The sequence below is a fragment of the Tachypleus tridentatus genome, chromosome 8 (genome assembly GCF_004210375.1).
Source record: "Tachypleus tridentatus isolate NWPU-2018 chromosome 8, ASM421037v1, whole genome shotgun sequence".
NCBI lineage: Eukaryota > Metazoa > Arthropoda > Merostomata > Xiphosura > Limulidae > Tachypleus > Tachypleus tridentatus.
The window spans coordinates 128,287,573-128,309,581 of NC_134832.1; the positions used below are offsets into that span (position 1 = coordinate 128,287,573).

The 22,009-nt window shown below is 33.8% G+C and overlaps 1 protein-coding gene across 3 annotated transcripts in view; it reads left to right on the forward strand.

Moving 5' to 3' along the window:
• The window catches only part of LOC143223463 (F-BAR domain only protein 1-like), a 56,683-nt gene that overhangs the window by 3,948 nt on the left and 30,726 nt on the right, over window positions 1-22,009 (forward strand). For all 3 annotated transcript variants that reach the window (XM_076451487.1, XM_076451489.1, XM_076451488.1), the window contains exons 2-3: window positions 2,671-2,762; window positions 20,039-20,113. In XM_076451487.1, coding sequence (XP_076307602.1) covers window positions 2,671-2,762; window positions 20,039-20,113 — 167 coding nt within the window. The remainder of the gene's footprint in view (window positions 1-2,670; window positions 2,763-20,038; window positions 20,114-22,009) is intronic.

Below are 22,009 nucleotides of genomic sequence, written 5' to 3' on the forward strand. Positions count from 1 at the left end.
TAGTGCATATAGCCTTCGAGTAGCTTTGTGCAAAATTCAAAACAAACAAACTCTACCTATACCAGTCATTTTATCCATATATAATTCACCAAGTTCGATGTTATTGTAGTGAAATTATCTTTTCTTTCATGCAAAAAATACTGATAATTTAATTTCTGTGTCGTATGGTTAACCTTTATAAAACATTACAGCAATTGCCATGGAGGAGTTAAACCTTGTTGTTAACTTATTTTTATTTCTTCCTTAATGGCATTCAAACTTTGTAATATAAATTTATAATTATTTAAAGTTTTATAGAATTAGTATTCTAGTCTTTATATTGTTTTATTTTACATTTATGCAACTTGAATTTTCAAAATACCAAGTTTTGCTGCAGCTAAGTGTACATTTGCCTAATGATTAAAATTAATTATGATTTTTCATTTCCCTTGGTTGATTAAACTGCTTGTTTAGAAGGCCTTAGAGATTTTGTAATCACTATTCAAACATCTTTTTCCTTATGAATCTCATCTAATTTCTCCCTTTCAAAATTTTCAGCAACTTTTATAATACCAAAGCAGCATTATTTGCTAGTAGTAAAGCTAATATAATTTTGAACATATTCAGACATATTTTACACAACTTCAAAAAATAATTCTCTGCCTTATACAAATCATTAATTAGATCCCTCTTTCAAAATACTGCATACAGTTTTAGTCTCCTCATTTCAGAAATGATTTGTTTGTAAGAGATTAGAAGAGGGATAAAAGAATGATACTGGGAATAGGAGGCTTATCTTTTAAGAGATAAGTTCTCTAAATTTATTTTCTCATGAGAAAGGAAAGGTAAAAAGCAATCTTGTTGAAGTTTATGAGATTATCTAGATAATTTATAGGATAAAACTTTTAATTTGTTTATGTTGTATTCTGAAGATAACAGGATTGAAACTTAATATTTGCATATGACAGGCTAGATAGACTTCATGAAAGACAGCTATATTTTTATAACAAAAAACATGGTAATTTTGAATTGAAATGCTGTAGTCAGTAGTGGAAGCCAGCATTTTAGTGGAATTTAAGAAGGGAATTGTTGATTTTCTGAAATATAAAGGATAGATTTAAACTTTTGAGAAAATTTAAATAGCAATAGCACCAACAGATTATGTTGGAGAAGAAGAGCTAAGTACCAATGGAAGACTCAAGATAGAAATAATTAAAAATTAGTGCATTAATACATTTATCATGTAAAATATTACCTTTATCTAATTTTTATGCTTTCATTGATATCTTTCTTTAATTTAAAACAAAAATCATGCAAAAGTACTCACCAAATGTTAATGTTAAGTTTTAATAAAGCCTCAAATTGTTTTATTTACGGATGTCATTATTAAACTGTTTGATAACTGTTGAACTTCCCTCTGAAAGTTCTTTAAATTCTGTGCACACTATCCAAAATGAGGATTTGCAAGTTTTAAACAAGGTTATAAAACTTACTTTCTTTTAAATTCATAATTGTTATAAACCTATCTAAAAACTCTTTACTTTTTTTTTCACCTCAGCTAAACACATAAGCAGATTTAAAGGTTCGTTGGTAACAATGCCTACCTCTCTCTTCCCACAATGCCCATACTCCAAGCAAGATGCAAGTCATTTCTTAGTGTATATAAATTTGAGTATTACTACTGAATATGAAAAACACTACTGTCAGTTGTAGTTTATTATATTAAATACATTATAGTGTAATACATAATTATGTGTAATTTATTTTTTGTTTCCCATTTTACATTTTTTTACTCAACTAAAGCACAAGAAGTAAACATTTAAAATGGATTTCAAAAACTACCTGTAAAGACCAACCAACTGTTATGACTATATTAGAAATGATGTTATGTATGAGAAATTGGTTTCAGAAGTTAATAGTAAAAAATACTTAATTCTGCCAAAGAATTGACTTTTAGTTAAAAGGAATTTTATAAATATTTACAATAACTATAGACTGTGATAATGCACAGTACAATACATTTACAATAACTATAGACTGTGATAATGCACACTACAATACATTTACAATAACTATAGACTGTAAAATGCACAGTACAATACATTTACAATAACTATAGACTGTAATAATGCACAGTACAATACATTTACAATAACTATAGACTGTGATAATGCACAGTTCAAAATATCTACAATAATTATACACTGTGATAATGTAAGTACAATATATTTACAATAATTATAGACTGTGATAATACATAGTACACTTGTAGTGATGTTTATTTTAGATCATCTTTTACTTGTTATTAATATTGTAGTCAGTATTATTCATTATAGACTGGAGATGTAAAACTTATTGTTTATAAAATATACAAAGAAAAATTCCAAAACAGTACATGTACTTAATATATTTATATAGACAATAAAATTTCTTTTACTAACTTACTATAGTGAAGTTATTGTTTTTTGAAATAGAAAGTATCCATAGTTAGTTTGCTTGTCAACATGGAAATCCTTTGAAATTTTCCATAAGTTGTACAGCTTCATAGATTAAGAAACTTAAGTTTTTGTGTGAATCGAAACACTTTTTCTTTGAGTTTCAAACATGTTCATTTGTAAAGTAGTTTTGCAACAGTCTACAGATACGTGTCAAGTGTCTCACTAATTGGTATAATGTTCATTTCCCTTGCAGGGTGAGAAAAATGATGGTTTTGAAGTCTTGTACAACAACATGAAAAATGGCACCTCAGATTGTAAAGAGTTAGTGGAATTCTTTAAAGAGAGGTAAAGAAGGTTGCATTGCATTCTCTTGTAGTGATATTATTTTAAACTGTTTAATAGACTTCTTATCTAGGGGCACTTTTCTGAAAAGAAAATATTTATATCTGAGGATTACATATATCCTTAGAAGGTTAAACAGATTGTTGAAAACAACAATATACAAATGTATCTCAGAAAGGCTGGTATGGGTATTAACACTTTTATTGATAGGGAGAGAACAACGTTTCAACCTTCCTAGGTCATCTTCAGGTTAAGAAAGAGAGAGTTTGAATGTGACCTATGATGGACACATGTCTTAGGAACAAGAGTATAAACCGCTACAGGATTGTAGGGTGCATTGCAGGTGGATGCTAGGTTATTAAATAGTATCGGTATAAAGGTGTTCTTTTATACTGGTTTAATTTTGGTTTTAGCTGCTGTATAAGTAGGGCTTCTATGATTTTGCATTTGTTTATATTTGTTTCCCTACTTAATATCTGGGTTTTTTCTATGGTTATGTTGTGTTTATTTGACTTGCAATGTTCAAAAACGTGTGAAGGTGTTATTTTATGTTCTTTGAATCTAGTTTCCATTTTTCTGCTTGTTTCTCTAGTATAGAAGTCATGGGAGTTGTTGCATTGTAAACAGGAAAAAAACTAACTAAATAGCATTTCTTAATCACTTAATCATCTTAATCTCAAAATCACTAGAACTAATACACAATTCAAAAGATAAATCCACAGAAAAATCACCCATACTGGATTATACATTCCCTGGGACTCAGCATATGAAACAAAACAAAATCTCAACATGTTAAGAAACTAAATAAATACAGTCACAAAACTTTGTTCACCCTATAAAATTAACAATGAAATCAACAAAATAAAACAACACTTCATCAGCATCAAGAAATTTCCTCAAGAAATCATAGAAAAAATTATATGCACACAGCTAGACCAACAAGAAAGAAACAACAATAAATCCCAAGGTACAACAAACTACAAAACCTTACACTACTGAACATCATATGATCCCAACATCAGCAAAAAAATAACTAACAATTGGAAAAAAACTTATAATAAAACACAACATTCCAGTAAACACCAAATTTATTCAAAAACCAGGTACAAAACTAAAGTCCATACTAAGTAAAAACTATATTGACAAACACAACACCAACATAATTTATAAAATACAATGCAACAACTGCCATGACTTATGTATTGAAGAAACAAGTAGAAAAATGGAATCTAGATTCAAAGAACACAAAAAAACACCACACATTTTTGAACACTGCAAATCAAATAAATACAACATAACCATAGAAAACATCCAGATATTAAGTAAGGAAACAAATGTAAACAAACAAAATCAAAGAAGCCCTACTTATACAGCAACTAAAATCAAAATTAAACCAATATAAAGGAACACCTTTATACCTGTACTAATTAATAACCTAACATTCACCTGCAACTCCCCTACAATCCCATACACTCGTTCCTAAGACGTGTCTGTCAATGGTCACATTCAAACTCTCTCTTTCTTAACCTGAAGGTGACCTAGGAAGGTCGAAATGTTGTTCTACTATTATCAGTAAAAGTGTTAATACCCATACCAGCCCATCTGAGATACATTTTTATTTCAAGTGGGTTTCTCATCATCAAGAAAAAGACACAAAGAGAATAAGTTTCAAAAACTTCAGAAAATAATATAATAATTCTTATGGCTAGTTAAATTGTTTGATATGAACATGTATTTTGGTATCTTTCTTGGTAGAGCACTGGCCTTAGAATCACCAATATTAAAATTCATACTAACAGCCATCTTATGTGACTGAATGGAAAAAAATAAGTTGTGCTTGAATTCACAAAAAAAGGAGAGAGTAGGAAAGTAAGGATTGTTTTGTTTGTTGAAGTGTTTTGTGTGTCAAAATACATTCAGTGTACTACAACTGCATAATATTTTCATAACGTGCATAATTAAGTGTAGTGGTTTATTATAGCTCCTTTCTACATCTGAATCAGTCTTACTAGATACAATAAATAGATAACTGTAGTTTTTGAAATGCATTCTAGGTTATTTGAAGAAATAATTTAATGAGATCCTGGCTTTGTTTGGTGACTTTCTGTACTTTGACAAATATATATTAATATTTTATTTTAGTTAATGTGTAGAGCTCAATGTCTTGTATTGTTGCTCATTTATATTTGTGTGCAGTTATGGAAGGGTACAAAGTATGCGTGAGTGTTTTCTGATAAAGATATAAATTTCATAAACTATGTTATATCTGAAAACTAAAAACTCAACTAATTTCAGGATAAAGATTTCAGAATATATACCCTCACTTTCAGTGAATGACCTGTTGCTATTATCTTCTCTGATTGGACAGTCTTTAAACATTATTAATGGAGCAGCAAATTATGTATTAGCCTTTTTCCCTCCATTTTGAAAATACTATTCTGATAAGGTATGATTCTTACCTCCTCTCACAAGGTTATGCATTTTACAAACCTTGCTCCACCCCCCAAGTTGGAATTACACGACCCATGTGACTCCCTCTACCAAGTCCTCACTTCTCGTTTGGCAACATTTGATTTTCTAGATGCTTTTTCATTTATTTCTGTGTATTTCATTCTGTTTTCCTCACAAAATGGTTTATTTTAAATTTTGTTTGATATTTTCAACTAGATTTTTTTTTTGTACTTATCAGTTGGTTCGTGTCACTTTATTTCTGCACTTGAGATTTGTGAAATGCTTCTATGTGATACACTTTGAAGTTCACCTCACCACTTCAGGAGTCACAATGGCGACTAGTGTTTTATGGGCCTCAGGTGTGGACAATCCAATAATTAATTTTTTTGCTGTCTTGCATCAAGAAGACACATGTTACAAGACCCAACCTTTCTTCCTGATCTTTGCTACAGCTCCTACTGAAACTTCTGAGCATTTGCTGGCTGACTAGGACTTTATTAATCTTTTTCTGCATTTAGAGTTCAGCAATCATTCCATTCCCAACCTGTGAACTGTCTTAGTCCTGATTTATTTTCTTGGAACTTCTGTCTTAGGTTTGTGTCTTTTTATTCCTGAAACCTATTTCTTTTTCATTTCATTCTCCATTTTACATGTACTTTGCTTGTTTTATCTCCTCCCTGATATTCTGGTTATTGCTGTTCTGTTAACCTACTATTTTCATGAGGATAATAGCTTTTACCAACCCTCCTCCTGCTTATTGTGAGATTCTAGTTAATCTTATGGGTAGAGGTAAGTACCTATTATGAATACATTTTTGACCATGTGCCTACAAATATCAGAACAGTTTCATGGAAGAACAAAGTCTTGATTGTTTGGATAATTAGTCTCTTGAGTCATTCAGTGTGCTGTTGATAGTTTTAGAGCAAATAGGATTTTAGTTTGTATCTACAGAAGTATTGAGTACAAGACTAAATAAATTGTCATTTTATTGTATATACTATAAGTTGGACCACATTTAAAGAATTGTGTTCAATCTTGGGATTCTTCTTTTAGGAAGGACATAGAATTGTTAGGAAAAAAAATCAGAGTTGAAAAATTTCTCATAAGAGGACAGGTTAAGATCTTGAAAAATGCTTTCTCTTATAAAAAGAACAGTTAGAGGTGATATGACTGAGGTCTTTAAGATTGTTAATGGAATAATTTCCAAGACAATGCCTCACCTCTTCACACTGAGTAACTTTATTTCTTGCACATCTGCCTACAAGATATGCATGCTGTTAGCCATGAGCTAACTCCCACCTAAACAATCCTGTGTATAATGTGAACTACCCTAATGGATGATTACATCTTCTTGTGACAGTGGTCTACTTGCAACACAACGTTCTTGCACAGAAACTTCCCGTAAGTGTCCGTGCTTCAAATAACAATATTCTTTTTCTAACCTTGTCTTGAACAAACATTTTTTTTTACTCATGATACTTCAGTTTGTGAGATTTGCTATAATTAAAGAAATTTAATTAAATTTTGGTTTAATTGTTTCTTTCATTACTACATTATGGAAAAACAAACTCCATTATCTAATAACAGTAAGTTCTTCTTTGTCTTGATCATGATCAGAGTGATGATGATTTTGACCAGCTAATTCTCTCACTAGAATTTTCTTTTGTTTCTGCTTTATCATTTGAAGAAACTCCTCAACTTTCTAATCTTTCTGTAAAGATGATTTCTCATATATGTTCTATTCATTCACTTTTTCCTGTGTCCTTTGTTTCTTCTGTTATCTACTGCATGAGACCCAATCTAATGATTACTATGTCTTTCTTCCTTCCCCTGATTTTAGGTTCTTGCAGAATCATTTTTGGAATGACTCTTCACTGGTACTAACATGCCTTCTGAACTCTCTTCTCTTCACTTACAGCCATTCTTCTTTAAATTTCCTTGGTTCCCAATTTTTAGAATCTTTTTTTTTTTACCTGCTTGAGAGGAAAAACTTCTTAACTTATATTTTACTGTCTAATGCCCAGTTTTTGTGCATTTATCCTTCTGAAATGAATACTCACTTCCACAACCAGAGAGCTTCATTCCTGTCCAACTTGTGTATTCTGCCAAAGAGATTTGTAAGCCACTTGATTTCACAGGAAAACACATGAATTTGTACCACTGTATGATGACATGATTATGCAAAAGAACCCTCCACCAGTAGGAGTGTGACACACCTACATGCTTAATGACTCCCTCTACAGTTATACTAATAAATCTTCATTCCTTTCTCAGCACTGTAGTGCACTAATGTGTTTTTTGAAGTTGCTGAAATTTGTGTTTGTAAACTTTTACATGATTTCACATATTAATGTCAATATTTCTGAAGCCAATATGAGTGAAGAATTACCTCACATTGAAGAAATTAACATCATTTCTTCTGGAAGTTATTTTCCTGTAAAAGACATAATGGCCATCTTTTATGTGATGTAGTCCATTATATAGCTGGGAGTCCTTGTTCCAATCCCTACCACTCACTTTCATTCCACAGTTTCATGCCTGAAACTTATGAGAACAAAGTTGGCCACTGGAATTTATATTTCTCCATTTTTTTGTTTCTAATACCACTCCAAGTTCTATGTCCAGTAAACCATCCATTCTTCATTTCTCATCCTATTTCCATCCAGTCTAATTGCCAGTGATCATCTGGATCTTTTTTCCCTCTCTCGTTTGGTTCCAGTCAGTTGCCTTTCACCTCACATCTTATCCTGCATATTCTCAACATCTTGAGAGAATGATACTGAGATTATGAGAGACTTGACCATCTTGAGTTCATAGCCTCTCCCTAATTTTTCTCTCCCTTTTTTCTGTTTTCCTTTGGTGTGGATTCTTGTACGTGGTGAGGGGACCTCCCAGGGAAGGTTCTGTTCTTTCAGTTTACCTCCTCTGGGATTTAAACATCCACCGACGTGTTTGCCTTTTGTGGTTACCTGTGAAGGGGAGGATAGAATCCTGGTGGTTGAGGGGTCCAACCCTAGCACACCACTTTCATCTTGAATTCCTGTAGACAGATGGCCTTAGGGTGCCCCCTTGGGTCATTTGGCTGGTCCACTTGGGCTAAGTACCAGTGTTGGATGTTCTCAACAGGTGTTGTAAACATTATATCAGATGCTAGTGTTTGGATATAGTTCTCAAGAAACCCTAGTGTTGCTGCAGTGCCCTTGTTTGGCATTGTAGTGCATCCCCTCATAGGGCTCCATGGTAGGTGGGGTCAGTGGGCATTGAAATACCCCTTTTTTTTATCATGGATCTTCCAAATAAAAACTTAAATTCTGAGCAGCAATCTTCAACATCTGTAACACCTGTTGTACCTCGTTTTATTATCCTGCATTCTTTTTCACACAAACCTTTAGGGCAAATGTCTCCCTTTATCATTCAGAAGGGGCTAGAGGGACTTGCTGGCTCTCCAAAATCAATAAAAAAGCTTTGCTCTGGTGACATATTAGTGGAAACATCCACATCTCAGCACGGTGAACTCCTCTTGCATTCAAAGGCAATTGAGGATATATCTATTGAAGTTACACTTCATACTACTTTGAATTCATCATGAGGAACTATTGTTGAGATGGATTTTAAGAATGTCCCCAAGTCAGAGATTCTCACTGGTTTTTCCAACCAAAGAGTTTCTGCAGTGAGGCATATCTCCACTTGCAAAGATGGAACTATGATGCCAACCAATGTCCTCATTCTGACATTTACATCACCATGTCCACCTGCTACCATTAAAGCAGGTTATCTTAATTGTCGGGTATGGCCACACATTCCAAACCCTCTCAGATGTTTCCAGTGTCAGCGGTTTTGTCACTTGAAGACATCTTGTTATGGTTCCTTGATGTATGCTTATTGCAGTGGCAAGGACACACAATGTCTATGAGTGTGAAACAGACCCTCATTGCTTCGATTGCAATGGCTCTCACCTGCCATACTTTTGTTCTTGCCATAAATGGTTGGAAGAGAAGAAAGTGCAGTGTTTGAAAAACAATTCAAAATATCACTTAACCTGAGACTCAAATGTTGCTGTCCACCACTTCCTCTCAGACTTATGCTGCTGCACTTCATTCCAATACTACAGTGGGAGTGTAAATGGATCTCTCTGTGCCTCCAAAAAAATCATTCTCAAACCAAATGAAAAGACTTTTCACCTCCATAGTTAAAAACATTGATGAATTAACTTCAACACCCATCTCTATCCTTAACATACATTCCAGCAAATCCCAAGATTCACTTCCTTTGCTTCAAGGTATGGGCATTTCCTTGGGTACATCTTCTTCTCCCACCCCAAGATGCAAAATGATCATTCATTCATGTCCTCAGTAACTGGAATCCTCTTCCAACAGCAAAGACCTGTCCAGTCAACCCAGGGCAAGATCCATGGAGATCAATAGACCTCCCTCGAATAAAGACAATAAAGAAAAAAGATGTGATCGTAAACAAAAGGGTTCTCCACTCAATTTGCCTACACATAAAATAAAAATGCCCACCTTGATACAATGGAATTGTCAGGGTTTACATTCTAATCTGGATGACATCAAAATACTGATTACTTCCTACCATCCTGTATGTCTTTCCTTACAGGAAACATTTCTGAGACCTGCTGATACAGTCGCCTTTCAGTGGTTTTCTTTGTACAGAAATGACAGGACATGTGACAGATGAGTGCATGGAGGGGTGGCACTGTTAGTTGATTTGCATGTGTCAACCCTGTCTTTGCCACTCGACACACCCTTGGATGCAGTAGCCATCCATGTTTCCTTGGGTCATACCATCACTGTTTATTCTCTCTATCTATCACCTGGAAGAACTATGATCAATCAGACCTTGCCTGAGAGCATCAATGAAAGCTTGAACAGTTGCTGCCTCCCTTTTTAATCCTGGGGAATTTTAATGGACATCATCCCCTCTGGGGAATTGCTAATATTGATAGGAGAGGTCACTCTTTAGACCGTATGCTCTCTGATCACAACCTTTCTCTTTTCAACAGCAATTTTTCTACTTACTTACATGCACCTAGTCAGTCCCTTACTGCTATTGATCTCTCAATTTGCTCACCTTCACTATTCTCTCATTTTTCATGGAGGGTTGACAATAATACACGAGGCAGTGATAATTTTCCTATAATTTTGAGAGACTGGCCATGGTTGATGCCACCTGGCCTGCGTGCCCAGGTGGAAGGTGGATCAAGCAAACTGGTCCTTTCTCACTGCTCTCACAGAACTTGATCCTGCCATTGACTGTGTGGCAGCAGTAACTGACTGTATTATATAAGTAGCTGCTCATTGTATTCCTAAAACCTCAACATTTTTTTCATGATATCCTCGTCTGTGGTGGAATCTAACCTGCCACATGGCATGGAAGGCTCAAAAACAGGCCTGGGATACTTTTCGTAGGCATCACACACTCTCATACCGCATTGCTTTCCGACAGGTCCATGCACATGCATGGTGAGTAAGACATCAAAGCTAAAAGGAATCTAGGATTAAGTTCATAACCATCATGTCTTCTATCACCAGTTCCAAAGTCATATGGGACAAGATTTGAAAGATCAGTAGGCAATATATAATTCTGTCCCCCTCTTGTTCTTGCTTTCTGATGGCCAGGAAGTAGCTGATGCCTAGAGCATTGCCGATACTCTCAGTGAAAGCTTTTGCCAGGTATCTAGCACTTCTGATTTTTCCTCCACCTTCTTAGCCATCAAGACTCAGGCAGAGCAATCACCTTTTTCCTTTTGAGCTGATTGTCTCTGTGACTATAATTGTCTGTTTACACTGATGGAACTCAAATTGGTCTGGCAGTACATCAGTTGGACCTGATGATGTACACTATGAAATGCTGTGCCATCTATTTCCTGCTTCTCTTGCTATTTTTCTGATTGTTTTTAACCAGATCTGGCAGGAGAATGTTCTTCCTGATGCCTGGCACCAGGCTATTGTCCTACCTTTTTCTAAGCCTGGGAAGGAACCAAAGATTACTTCAAACTACCATCAATTTGCTTTGATGACCTATCTATGTAAGACCTTAGAGAGAATGGTTAATGCTTGTCTTGTTTGGTTCCTCGAATCAAACAATCTCCTCTCACCCACCCACTATGGATTTTAACAACAGCTCTTCACCGTGGACCACCTGATATGACTTGAAACGTCAATCAGAGAAGCCTTTCTCAAACAACATCTTGTATCAATATTCTTTGACATTGAGAAGGCTTATGATACTACATGGAGGTATGACATTTTGCAAGACCTCCATGCATATGGGTTACATGGCCATTTGCTCATTTTTATTAAAAAATTTTTAATGGACACAAGATTCCAAGTTCATGAGGGTTTGACACTTTCCCATTCTTTTCTACAGGAACTTACAGTCCCTCAGGGCTGTGTTTTGAGTGTCAGACTTTTCAATATAAAGATTAATGCCATCACTGAACCACTCCCTCTTACTGTTGCAAATGGGCTGTATGTTGACAACTTTCACATCTCATGTCAGTCGGGGAAAATGATATATATTGAGCAGCAGCTACAGACTGCTCTCAATCATTTACTGAAGTGGACCACAGCAAACAGCTTTCACTTCTCTCTCTCTAAAACTGTTTGCATGCACCTTTGCTGCCAACGGGCTATTCAATCTGCTCCTAAACTTTGTATCAGTGAAGTTGTGCTGCCTGTGGTTCCTGAGACAAAGTTTTTTGGGCTTATCTTTGACAATAAGCTGACCTTTATACCACATATCAAGCAGCTAATTGTACAGATCAAATGTACAAGAGCACTGAACGTTCTCAGTGTCCTCTCTTCCACCACTTGGGGAGTGGATCAGTGTTCTATGTTAAAGACATATTATGCCCTTATTCAACCAAAATTCAACTATGGATCACCAGTCTGTGGCTCTGCCAGGACCTTGGCCTGAAGGATACTGGACCTCATTCATCATCAAGGACTTCGACTCTGCACTGGGACTTTCTTCACTTACCCAGTTCAGAGTAAGTTAGACATTATACATTTTTTTTTAATGTGATTCCCTTTTAAGAACCAAAGTACATCTAGTTCGATTTAAAATTAGAAAATGGTTGTAACATCAAATAACTCAAAACCAGGACTGGAAAGGCCAACTTCATGTGACTAACGCTGCTGTTTGAACTACCCATTAATCATTGTGGCAAGTTATTATTAAAATTTTGCTGTAAGTATTTTAGAACTTTTATTACTTTACTTTCTGAAAATGGCCATAATGTTAAATAACTCGGAACCAGGACTGGAAAGTCCAACTTCAGGTGACTGGTGGTGGTTTTTGAACTTACATTTTTGTCTTCCTGTTAGTTATGATAATTACAATTATGCTACAGAAAGTCCTTTACAACTTGTATTGCTGTAGTTTTTCTCTTACTGCTGTAGACTAGATATAAACATTGGTCTTAATGTTTTTTTAACTTTATATATGTAAAAACTGCTGGTTTGGATTGAGAAAAATTTTATGTAGAGGAGTGAACAATGTTTCAATCTTCTTCGATCATCATCAGGTTCACAAAGAAAGAAAGGTAACTGACTCATGTTTGAAGATGGTTGTGTAATTGAGTGTTGGAATGTGAAGGGTGTGCTTAGATGTTTAATTATGTTTATTAATATAGGTATAAAGATGTTCCTTTGTATTGATTTATTTAGGGCTTGAATTGTTGTATAAGTAAGGCTTCTTTAATTTTGCATTTGTTTATGTTTGCTTCTTTATTGAGTAGAAACACAACATAACCATAAAAAACACCCAAATACTAAGTGCAAAATTTAATGTGGTATATACTGTCTCCTCTTTCTCTCCAACTATCTCCTCCATTTGAATGTTTTTTTCATTTCTGTAGGAATTTTTACTTCTGCCTATGGTGTTTTTTCAATCCATTCTCCATCTATAGGTAAGTGAGTGAGTGAACAAAGAAACACTTCTCATCTCACAATAACTATAGGATCCTGCTAGGTAACTAGGGTTGCCTTCAAGGAATACTTATCCAAAATTACATATCAAGTCAGGATAACAGTAAGTGATCATACCCTAGCTTTACAAGTACCCACTGTGAAATGGAATGTTCTGCAAAATCACTTGAAGTTCCCTTGTGCTATTTCTTACTCTACTTATATGTTCAGGCTAGACTGTACCCATTCTATGGATTATTTTGAGAAAGCCAGAATTTGAGTAGTGTTTCTACCCAATTTCTGGCTTGTGTTTGTAAATATAGGGTTTCATAGATATCTGTTGCACTGTTTCCAATAAAACATCTTTCCAGACAGAGAGACTGATGAGAACCTGGGAACATTCTCAAGGTTTTCCTTATGCAGATTTTCTCTCCATGTTGAGTGGAGTACAAGAGATCTTTGCCACTACACCAAGTTTGAGCTGTTGGGATAGTATACTCTCCAGAATCCTCACAAATTGGGACCTAACTACTGGTGCTACAACAAAGGGTACCTCTACAATGAGAAGTGGGGTTCCAATGACACCAGATCTGCCCCATATAACTCACTATAATACATTACAATTACATTTGAACCACGGACACCTCTGTTTCCATTTCATATAGTACTGAACACACACACAGTGTGTAGAAATTGATGGTCAAGTGATGATGTATATGTTATGATGTCTCCTTCTGCAGCTAGCATGGGGCCTATAGAGAGGATGACACTGGTGTTGAGGTGATCACATTGTATGTACCAGTGATTTATTGCTCACTGATGCCAATTGCAAGAGAAGGACATTATACTGAATCATGTCTGTAACACATACACCCTTGTGCAAATTAATTGAAACAAGATGGAAAATTATGATTTTTTCAATTTTTTGCATTTTATTTCTGAGAATCCAAAAATTACTAACAAATTAATACATGATATGACCACCTTTATTTTTCAGAAGATCATTAATCCTCTTTGGCATTGAGTCCACAAGTTGACTGCAATCTTTACTAATTTTTGGATCACAGTACCACACCTCAATTATGGCCTCAATTAGCTTATCTTTTGCAGTACAGTCTTTTTCCCAAAGTCTTTCTTTACAAATTGCCCAAAGATTTTCAACAGGATTTAAGTCCAGAAAGTTTCCAGGCCAGTCCAGCACCTTTATTCGTGTTGTAGTTCTAAAATTCTTCACAAGTTTCAATGTGTGGCATGGAGCCAGATCTTGCTGAAAAATGCCAGATCCATCTGGAAATCTCTTTTTCAATTCTGGAATGACTCTTCTCTGCAAAACTTCGATGTACTGTGGTCCTCGCATCATACCTTCTATGATATGTAAGGCTCTGATGCCATAGTAGCTGAAAAAGCCTCAAAACATCTTCTTCAAGGGATGTTTTACAAACTGATTGATGTGAGATTCTCAAAGTTTCTCACCTGGAAATCTAGGAACATGCAGACGTCTTTGACCCTGTACAAAGAAATGAGTCTCATCACTGAATAACACCTTCCTCCATTGTTCTTGCATCCAGTTCTTGTATTTCAGACCCCATTAATACCATTTTTTTCTTCATTGAGTTGGTAAGAAGTTGTTTTTTGACTGGTCTCTTTGCCCTTTTAACGTAATTTCGAATGATGTAATATTTCTCAAAATTTCATCATATATCCCAAAAATAAATTGACCGTACTGCAAAACACAGCTAATGATGCCATCTGTGTGAAAAAATGACTGTTAAAGGAAATCAGAGGGTCCAGTGAGTATACACTGGCTGCCATGCTGAAAATATTGTAAAATGGCCATTTGTTTTAATTAATTTGCACAAAGGTGTATTTAAATCTTTGTTTCACCATCTGTTACTAGAGGTCCTTTGTCTGACTTTGTAATAAAAGTATGTTACAAGAATGAGCAGAATAGGTGATGGCCATCTGAGAACTCACACACCAGCTGTTAGACAGTTTCTACCTTGTGTGCTCAATTCCTCTATCATAAGAACTCAAAGATTCAGAAACCAGTTGTGTAAGAGGAGTATTTCTAGTTATGTATCATGCTCAGATGGCCATTACCTATTCTGCCCATCCTTGTAACATACTTTTGTCTTTTTTCTTTTTTTTTACCTCTTCTTTCCTTCTACATGGGCAAAGAGTATACCTTGGATGAGATGTGATCTTTGATGGGTGTTCCCCTATGAAGCCCCTGGTATAGGGTGTAACATTCCATAACATTTCTTCAGACACTCTCTGAAGGGAGCTAATGTTGGTAATTTTTGCACCAGTACTTCTATCATCTCAACATTTGATTTTAGCTTTTTGCATGCAGAAGTGAGTATTTGTTATGGAATGTAACATTTTCCTTATCTAAAAATGTGTTTTTGATAATTGCTCACTTATTCACACATTTTTATCCATCCTCCCCACTTTTTTTAATGCCCATTTATTCTTTGCCACATTAAAGAATGAGGATTTGTGAGCATGAATGTATAGGGGATTATTGTCTGTTGTGGTGTGTCACACACCTATTGGTAGAGGCACAAATTCATATGCTTTCAGTTGAAATCAGATGGGAATTTTCTGTAACAGAACACACAAACTCAAGAGAAAAAAGAAACTCTTTGTGTGGATTTAAATATTGATCAGAAATATTTCAGGTAAGCAAAATCTTAACTTTTTTCACCATCCTTTTACATTACATCTAATTTCTTCATCTCATGTCTGAAGCACTTCATTGTACTTCTGGAAATGTTCCTGTCTTCTTTTTTATAATTTTATCCCATACTACTTTTTCACTCTGCCCCATCTTACTTGGTCTTACTGTTGTTGAGACTTGTTGGGTCAGAATGTTCTCCTTGATGTTTGCCTTCCTCCTTTTTATCTCTGTGATCTTTATCTTGAAATTTTCAAAAGTGTTTTTGATTCTCTTGATAAATAGGCTGAAGCCAGCCTGTCAGTAGTCTCCATTGTCTTCCTTAGTTTCTTGTCTTTATCTACTTTGCCCTTCTGTTCATTACCTGCTCCATCTTTACCTTCCCTATCAATTCCAGTTTTCCATCCTTCTTCTTGAGTTCTTCTCATCATGTTCTTTACCTCTTATCTCAGTTGGGCTCAGCCTTTTTCACTTCACTTCCAACCAATGGAATTTGCACTTCTCATTTGCACTTTACAAATAAAATTATTTCAGCTTTGAAAACTCTGGCCTCTCTGGAACAACTCATAGGTTTCTGTTGGATTTGTTCTCAGATGGGCACACCTCTCCTTTCAGAACTAAACTTCCACTCTTTTTCACCTGGGGTGTTGTCCCTTCATCTTCATGTGTGGGATTTGTCTAGTTTACCAATCTCCAAGGTCAGCTGCCCAGTCCTGTTGCCTTCAACTTAATTTGTCTATCAAATAATTGCATAACTCTGGAATAAGCAGACCACCTTAGTATGGTACTACCTTTCAGTCTTTTTCACATTGTTGTTCAACCATGGTTTGTGAATATCCATCATATCTGGTTATCAAATAATTTTGTTTACTACATTTCACCTTTTTTTCATTAACAGGTGTTTTCTTCTTCCATCCACTTCATCTTGTTCCAAACCTTCCTTGTTCACTGACCTCCACACCAAACCCATATCTGACTGGAACCTTAATGTGGTTTTGTATTTTCCTGCATGTGCCCTATTCAAACTGTTGACTTCTTGTTTTTTATATACAATCTTTCTCTCATGCATACTACTTCTCTTTCTCACTTGTGATTGTTATTCAAATGTCTATGCAATTAGTGCTTCCTGCACTTACTCTGACCACATTTTCTTAATCTATCCAGACTTGGTCTTTGTTCCTAAAACTTTAGCTGTGCATGAGAAGATATTTTTTTTTCTCTCCTGTCTCTCTTTTTTCTGTTTCTCATATCTAAATTCATTCATACTCAAATTATCTTCTATATACAATATTATTTAGCACAAACCTTGTCTTTTCTTCATTTCTGCAATTGTTTGTTTCTGCCTTTGAATCACATCCACTTTAATGTAGGAATTTCACTATTCTTTACAGAGAGGTGTAGTATTTCCTTGAAAGTTAACAATTCCCTTACCTGAAAATGTATTTCCAATAGATACTCATCTCATCACACCTTCCAACCAGTCCTCCCAATTTCTGTTGCATTTTGTTCTTGTTTTGGCTAAGAATGTAACTATAATGAATGAAATCATATAGGAAAGTTACTGTGCAAGGAGATTATGTTGCCCTACTATTGGTGAAGGGCTGTTGTTGCTAGCACATCTAATGTTAAATGTGATTTTTAGGTGGTAGTTAAGACAAGATTAGTGACATACAAATCTCATAAGCAGATGCTGAAGGAATGAAATTACTGTGTGTGTTGAGGTGTATGTACAGGAGTTACAGGAGTAAAACAAATGTAAACATTGATGCATTTTCTTTTATTTTGTGTGTGTATGTACTTTGTAGTGAGATTGGTACGACTAAGGATCACAAATAAATTTTGACAGGCTAGAATTAATTTTCCCCTAGCACACTTATTTTTCTAATAGTGTTGGAAAGAGTTGTCTTCAGATGTGGTGGATGCAGTAAATTTAAGGGAAGACTTATGTTATGTTTTGTTGCTTTAGTAGATGCTTGGTAACATTTACTTATCAAATATGTAACATCTGTTCTTTATTTATAATCATAAAAACATACAATGCAAACAGTTTCTTGAGTGTCCAGTTTTGATAACAAGTATTATATCAATTTTGTATGTATTCTAAAATAACATTCTTATTAATATTTCAATTTAAAGCAAAATAAATATTACAAAGATAATTCTGTGTAACTAATCAACCAGATAGGTTAAGTTTATTTTTAGTTACTGTCATGTAGTATGAAAGATCAACATTTAGGGTTGAAAAATAAGTGTAACGAAAAGAAACATAATACTTACTATAGTTTTCCAAATAAAATTACACAATAATCTTCACAAACAAAGTGTGAAATTTGCCTTATTACCAAAAATGATACACATATAGACTTTTGCAATACTGTAGTCCAAAAAAACTTTTTATTGAAAAGATTGTTAGTGTCCATATAATCTCTAATGACACATTCACCATAGTGCTTCTTATCTTTGCAATTGCAGCCAGCAGATGCACATTGTCAAAAGATTTGAGTATTTGTAAAATCATAAAAACAAGTTTGTATTAGTGCTTGTTATGTGGAGACATTGTGCCAAGTATTCAAGAATAGTGATTCAGACTCAGGATTTAAAGATTTTACTTTAAACAGTTTGTAGTTTTGAATATCAAATTTAATGTAGAAGTAAATAGTTTTATATTTCCAAACATTTCTGAGTTTGCATGTAAAAAAAATCTTTAAAAAATCACAAGACTTAGCTTCTTGATCATTTTATTTCAAAAAGTGTGTTTAAAATACTGAAAATGGACAAAAAGGAGAGATAATTTTCATATATGCCTTAGGAAGAGAGATAATTAATAAAGCATACCACCAAAATGCAACATTTTTAAATTATAGAAGTGTGCATTATCATATCATAAAATATGGTCTAAACTGGCTGTAAAATATCATTAAAAGTAAAAGTTTCTTACCATATATTATATGTATCCTAACTTCTATATAAATATTTGTGTAAAATATGCATATCATATTTGGAAAATTATAGTGCTGTGATATATATTTTAAGATATATAGTTTGTTCTTGAATTCACCTGCCAATCAAATATTACAAATTAATATTTATATAGAAGTAATTATAAGGTATCAAATTCTTCAAAACATATTTATTATACTATTTTGACAAATATTATGTGACCATATAAGCTATTTTTAAATAAATACAGTTCTGATGTTTTTGTACAAAACATATTAATACATTTTTCAATCAGACAAACATTCTACAATGAATATAGCATGAATTTTCTTTTAAAATTTATCTTTTTTGTAATAAAAAAACCACTAATGAATTTGAAGGAAATTGATATAATTTAATACCAGAGATATAGTGGGTGTTTAGCTGGTGAATGATGCTGCTGGTATGGCACTGATGCCATCAGTTACAGTTGGATAGCATGATATCTAAATCTACTTATAATTCCCTTGAACAGGGGCTGAAGGTAAATAAAATATGATGGCAACAATAATCAGTAAGTAGGACACTTAATGTACTTAGATGTTTCTTATCATTGAAAACTATTTTAATTTGGGACTTTCAGAAATTAATGGTAAATTAAGACTATAACTCTGCTTTGTCTGTAACTTCATGTGCATGTATAGTGTACTTTTTCCATAATAATTGAGTTTCTTGAATATTTGGTTCAAGATTTATGACTATCTTTTATACCTAATTTAACATAAGATGTATTCTTTGAATAGGTTATTCTAAATTTTTTTTATCTAAATGGTTTATTTTGTGGTGAAAAAGAAATTAGTGTGTCTGTGTGAGAGATATGGTTGGCAAGAGGCCATAGTGAATAAGGTTTTAAAACACCTTTGAATATCTTGTCATAAATATCTTTTGTCAACTTTTTCAGACATTTGATTGTTTCTTCATTTTCAGGTAGTTTATGAACAGCTCTGAATCTATATCTTCTTGGTTGATGGATCTTGTGTAATCTGTTTTTCTTTTGGGTAGGGTTTCTGCTCTATGATTTTTATATTTTTCCCATTAACTGACAGAGAGAAGAAGAAGGAAAATAGAAGTATTAAATATGAAACAAAGGAACTAAAATAAACAATTTATGAATTAAAACAAAGGGACTAAAACTCATCAAAACATAATATTTAAGGCAAGATGTATTATTAGTGAAACTCTTCAAATTAGTGTAAAGCTTTATACGTATTTTCATTAAGATGTTAATTGCACCACTGTTATAGGTTTGTCATAGAAGACTCTAACTCAAAAGCATTATCCAGACTTGCTAAACATGCTGGTAGTGGATTAACTCATGGGTGAGTAACATGTGAAACACTCACTGTTTTATTTTTGTTCTCACATTGTGTTTTCTACAATTTTGTAATGGAAAATACACATATAAACATAACAGTATTTTCTTAGATCTGAAGTATGCATAGTTAATGAAAATCTGGAAGATTTATTTGTTTCCAGGTAAAAAACAAACAGTTTCTGACTGGTGCTTGCATCTGGAAGTTTTATTTATTTTTGTATTTTGAAATTTCTACATCAGTTTCAAATAGTTTAATAGAAGTACTACTTATGCAAAGACTTGATTGATTATAAGTTTAGTGTTGCCAAATGATAAGATTGACCTTGCATTTGACATCAATATACATATGTTATGTATGTAAACTATTTTAGTGCTTGAACATCATATTATTCAGATTCTTCATAAAAACATTTCTCTCACAGGTTTCAGCAAATCTTTAAAATATAGAAGTTGTTTTATCTGGCATTATTTGTTTAATTCTATGTGCATGGGTGGAGGTCAGAAAGTGTGTTCCACTCTCTTTTGCAGAGTACTATTCAATATAGTATTATGTATTTGTTGTCATTTACAAACTATTCATTTTAACTTACACTGGTGATGTAGTGACAGTTTATAGTACAGGATAGTAAATATGAGATAAGTATACAAATAGTCCTAGATTACTCAGTAGACAGATTAAGCACATGCTTGGGGCACCAAAAAATTGAGATTTTCTTTTTCAAATCTGATATTTAAAAGAAAGCATCAAAGTAGTCGTCATGGGAAAAAATCAAGAATCTGAGTCACACAAAGGTTCTCAATTTACAAACATGTCTTCAGTACAAATACTTCCAATATTGTAGTCATTATGGGAAAAAATCAAACCTTGTTAGATTTTCTTACACCACTACTTACTCTGCTCCCATTTTTGTTTTCTTTTTATTACCTCTCTTCATGTAAACCAGATCTGCATTAATTGGTATAGAATTTATAAAGTATGTGTGTTTTCAGAGTATACTGTTTACAATTCTGTAATTTAGTACCACTTTTGTTAGTGGAATTATATCACTCATCTATGTGGGATCATGGAATTAGTGAAAGTAATAGATGTTACACCATAATCTTTTCAGTGCTTAGGGCCCATAAAGGTCCTAATCTGGCCTTGTATACAGAAATACTGAACAAAGCTGTAGATGTGCATTTTGGAGGTTCTCAAGTTTTTGCATGTGCAATAAGAACACCATATCAAGTATTTTTATTCTTCCCTTTCCATTACTTTCCTTTCATCTGACATATTAGAATCTCAGTCAGACAAAGGTCCTCAATTTACAAACATGTCTTCAGTACAAATACTTCCAATATGGTATGTCACCTCCATTCATATAAATAGTTCTCTTCCAGTGCTGTTCTTTTTATACAAGACTTGTTTGTACACATGCTACAAGCTGTTTCATTTCCCATCATGTGGAATTCACTGATTCCAATGAATCTTTTATGTAGATCATCATGTGACAACCCTCTACCAATAAGAATGTGACATATTTTCTTGACAAATGTGACTCCCTCTATTCATTTTTACACAACATCACTTCTTGTGTTATGGTGTTTGGTTTGTGCTCTCTTCATGTGTTTTATTTTAATATTTTTCCATATTTTTGTATTAATTTCTTTTAATAGGTATACTCTGTTATACAATAGTGATATATGTAACTTGTTGAGTTATTACAAAGTGAAATTATCTTTGCTTAAAAACATAATACCACATCCATATGATTATTTCACTACATAATTTAAAATTTCCACTGTATTGACTACTTCATTTTGACTTTCTTTATAGTTTATATTTCTTGTCCTTAATTATGCTTAATTTATAACCTATACTTCTTACCATTAATGTCATTTGTGAGGTTTCCTCGTGGGA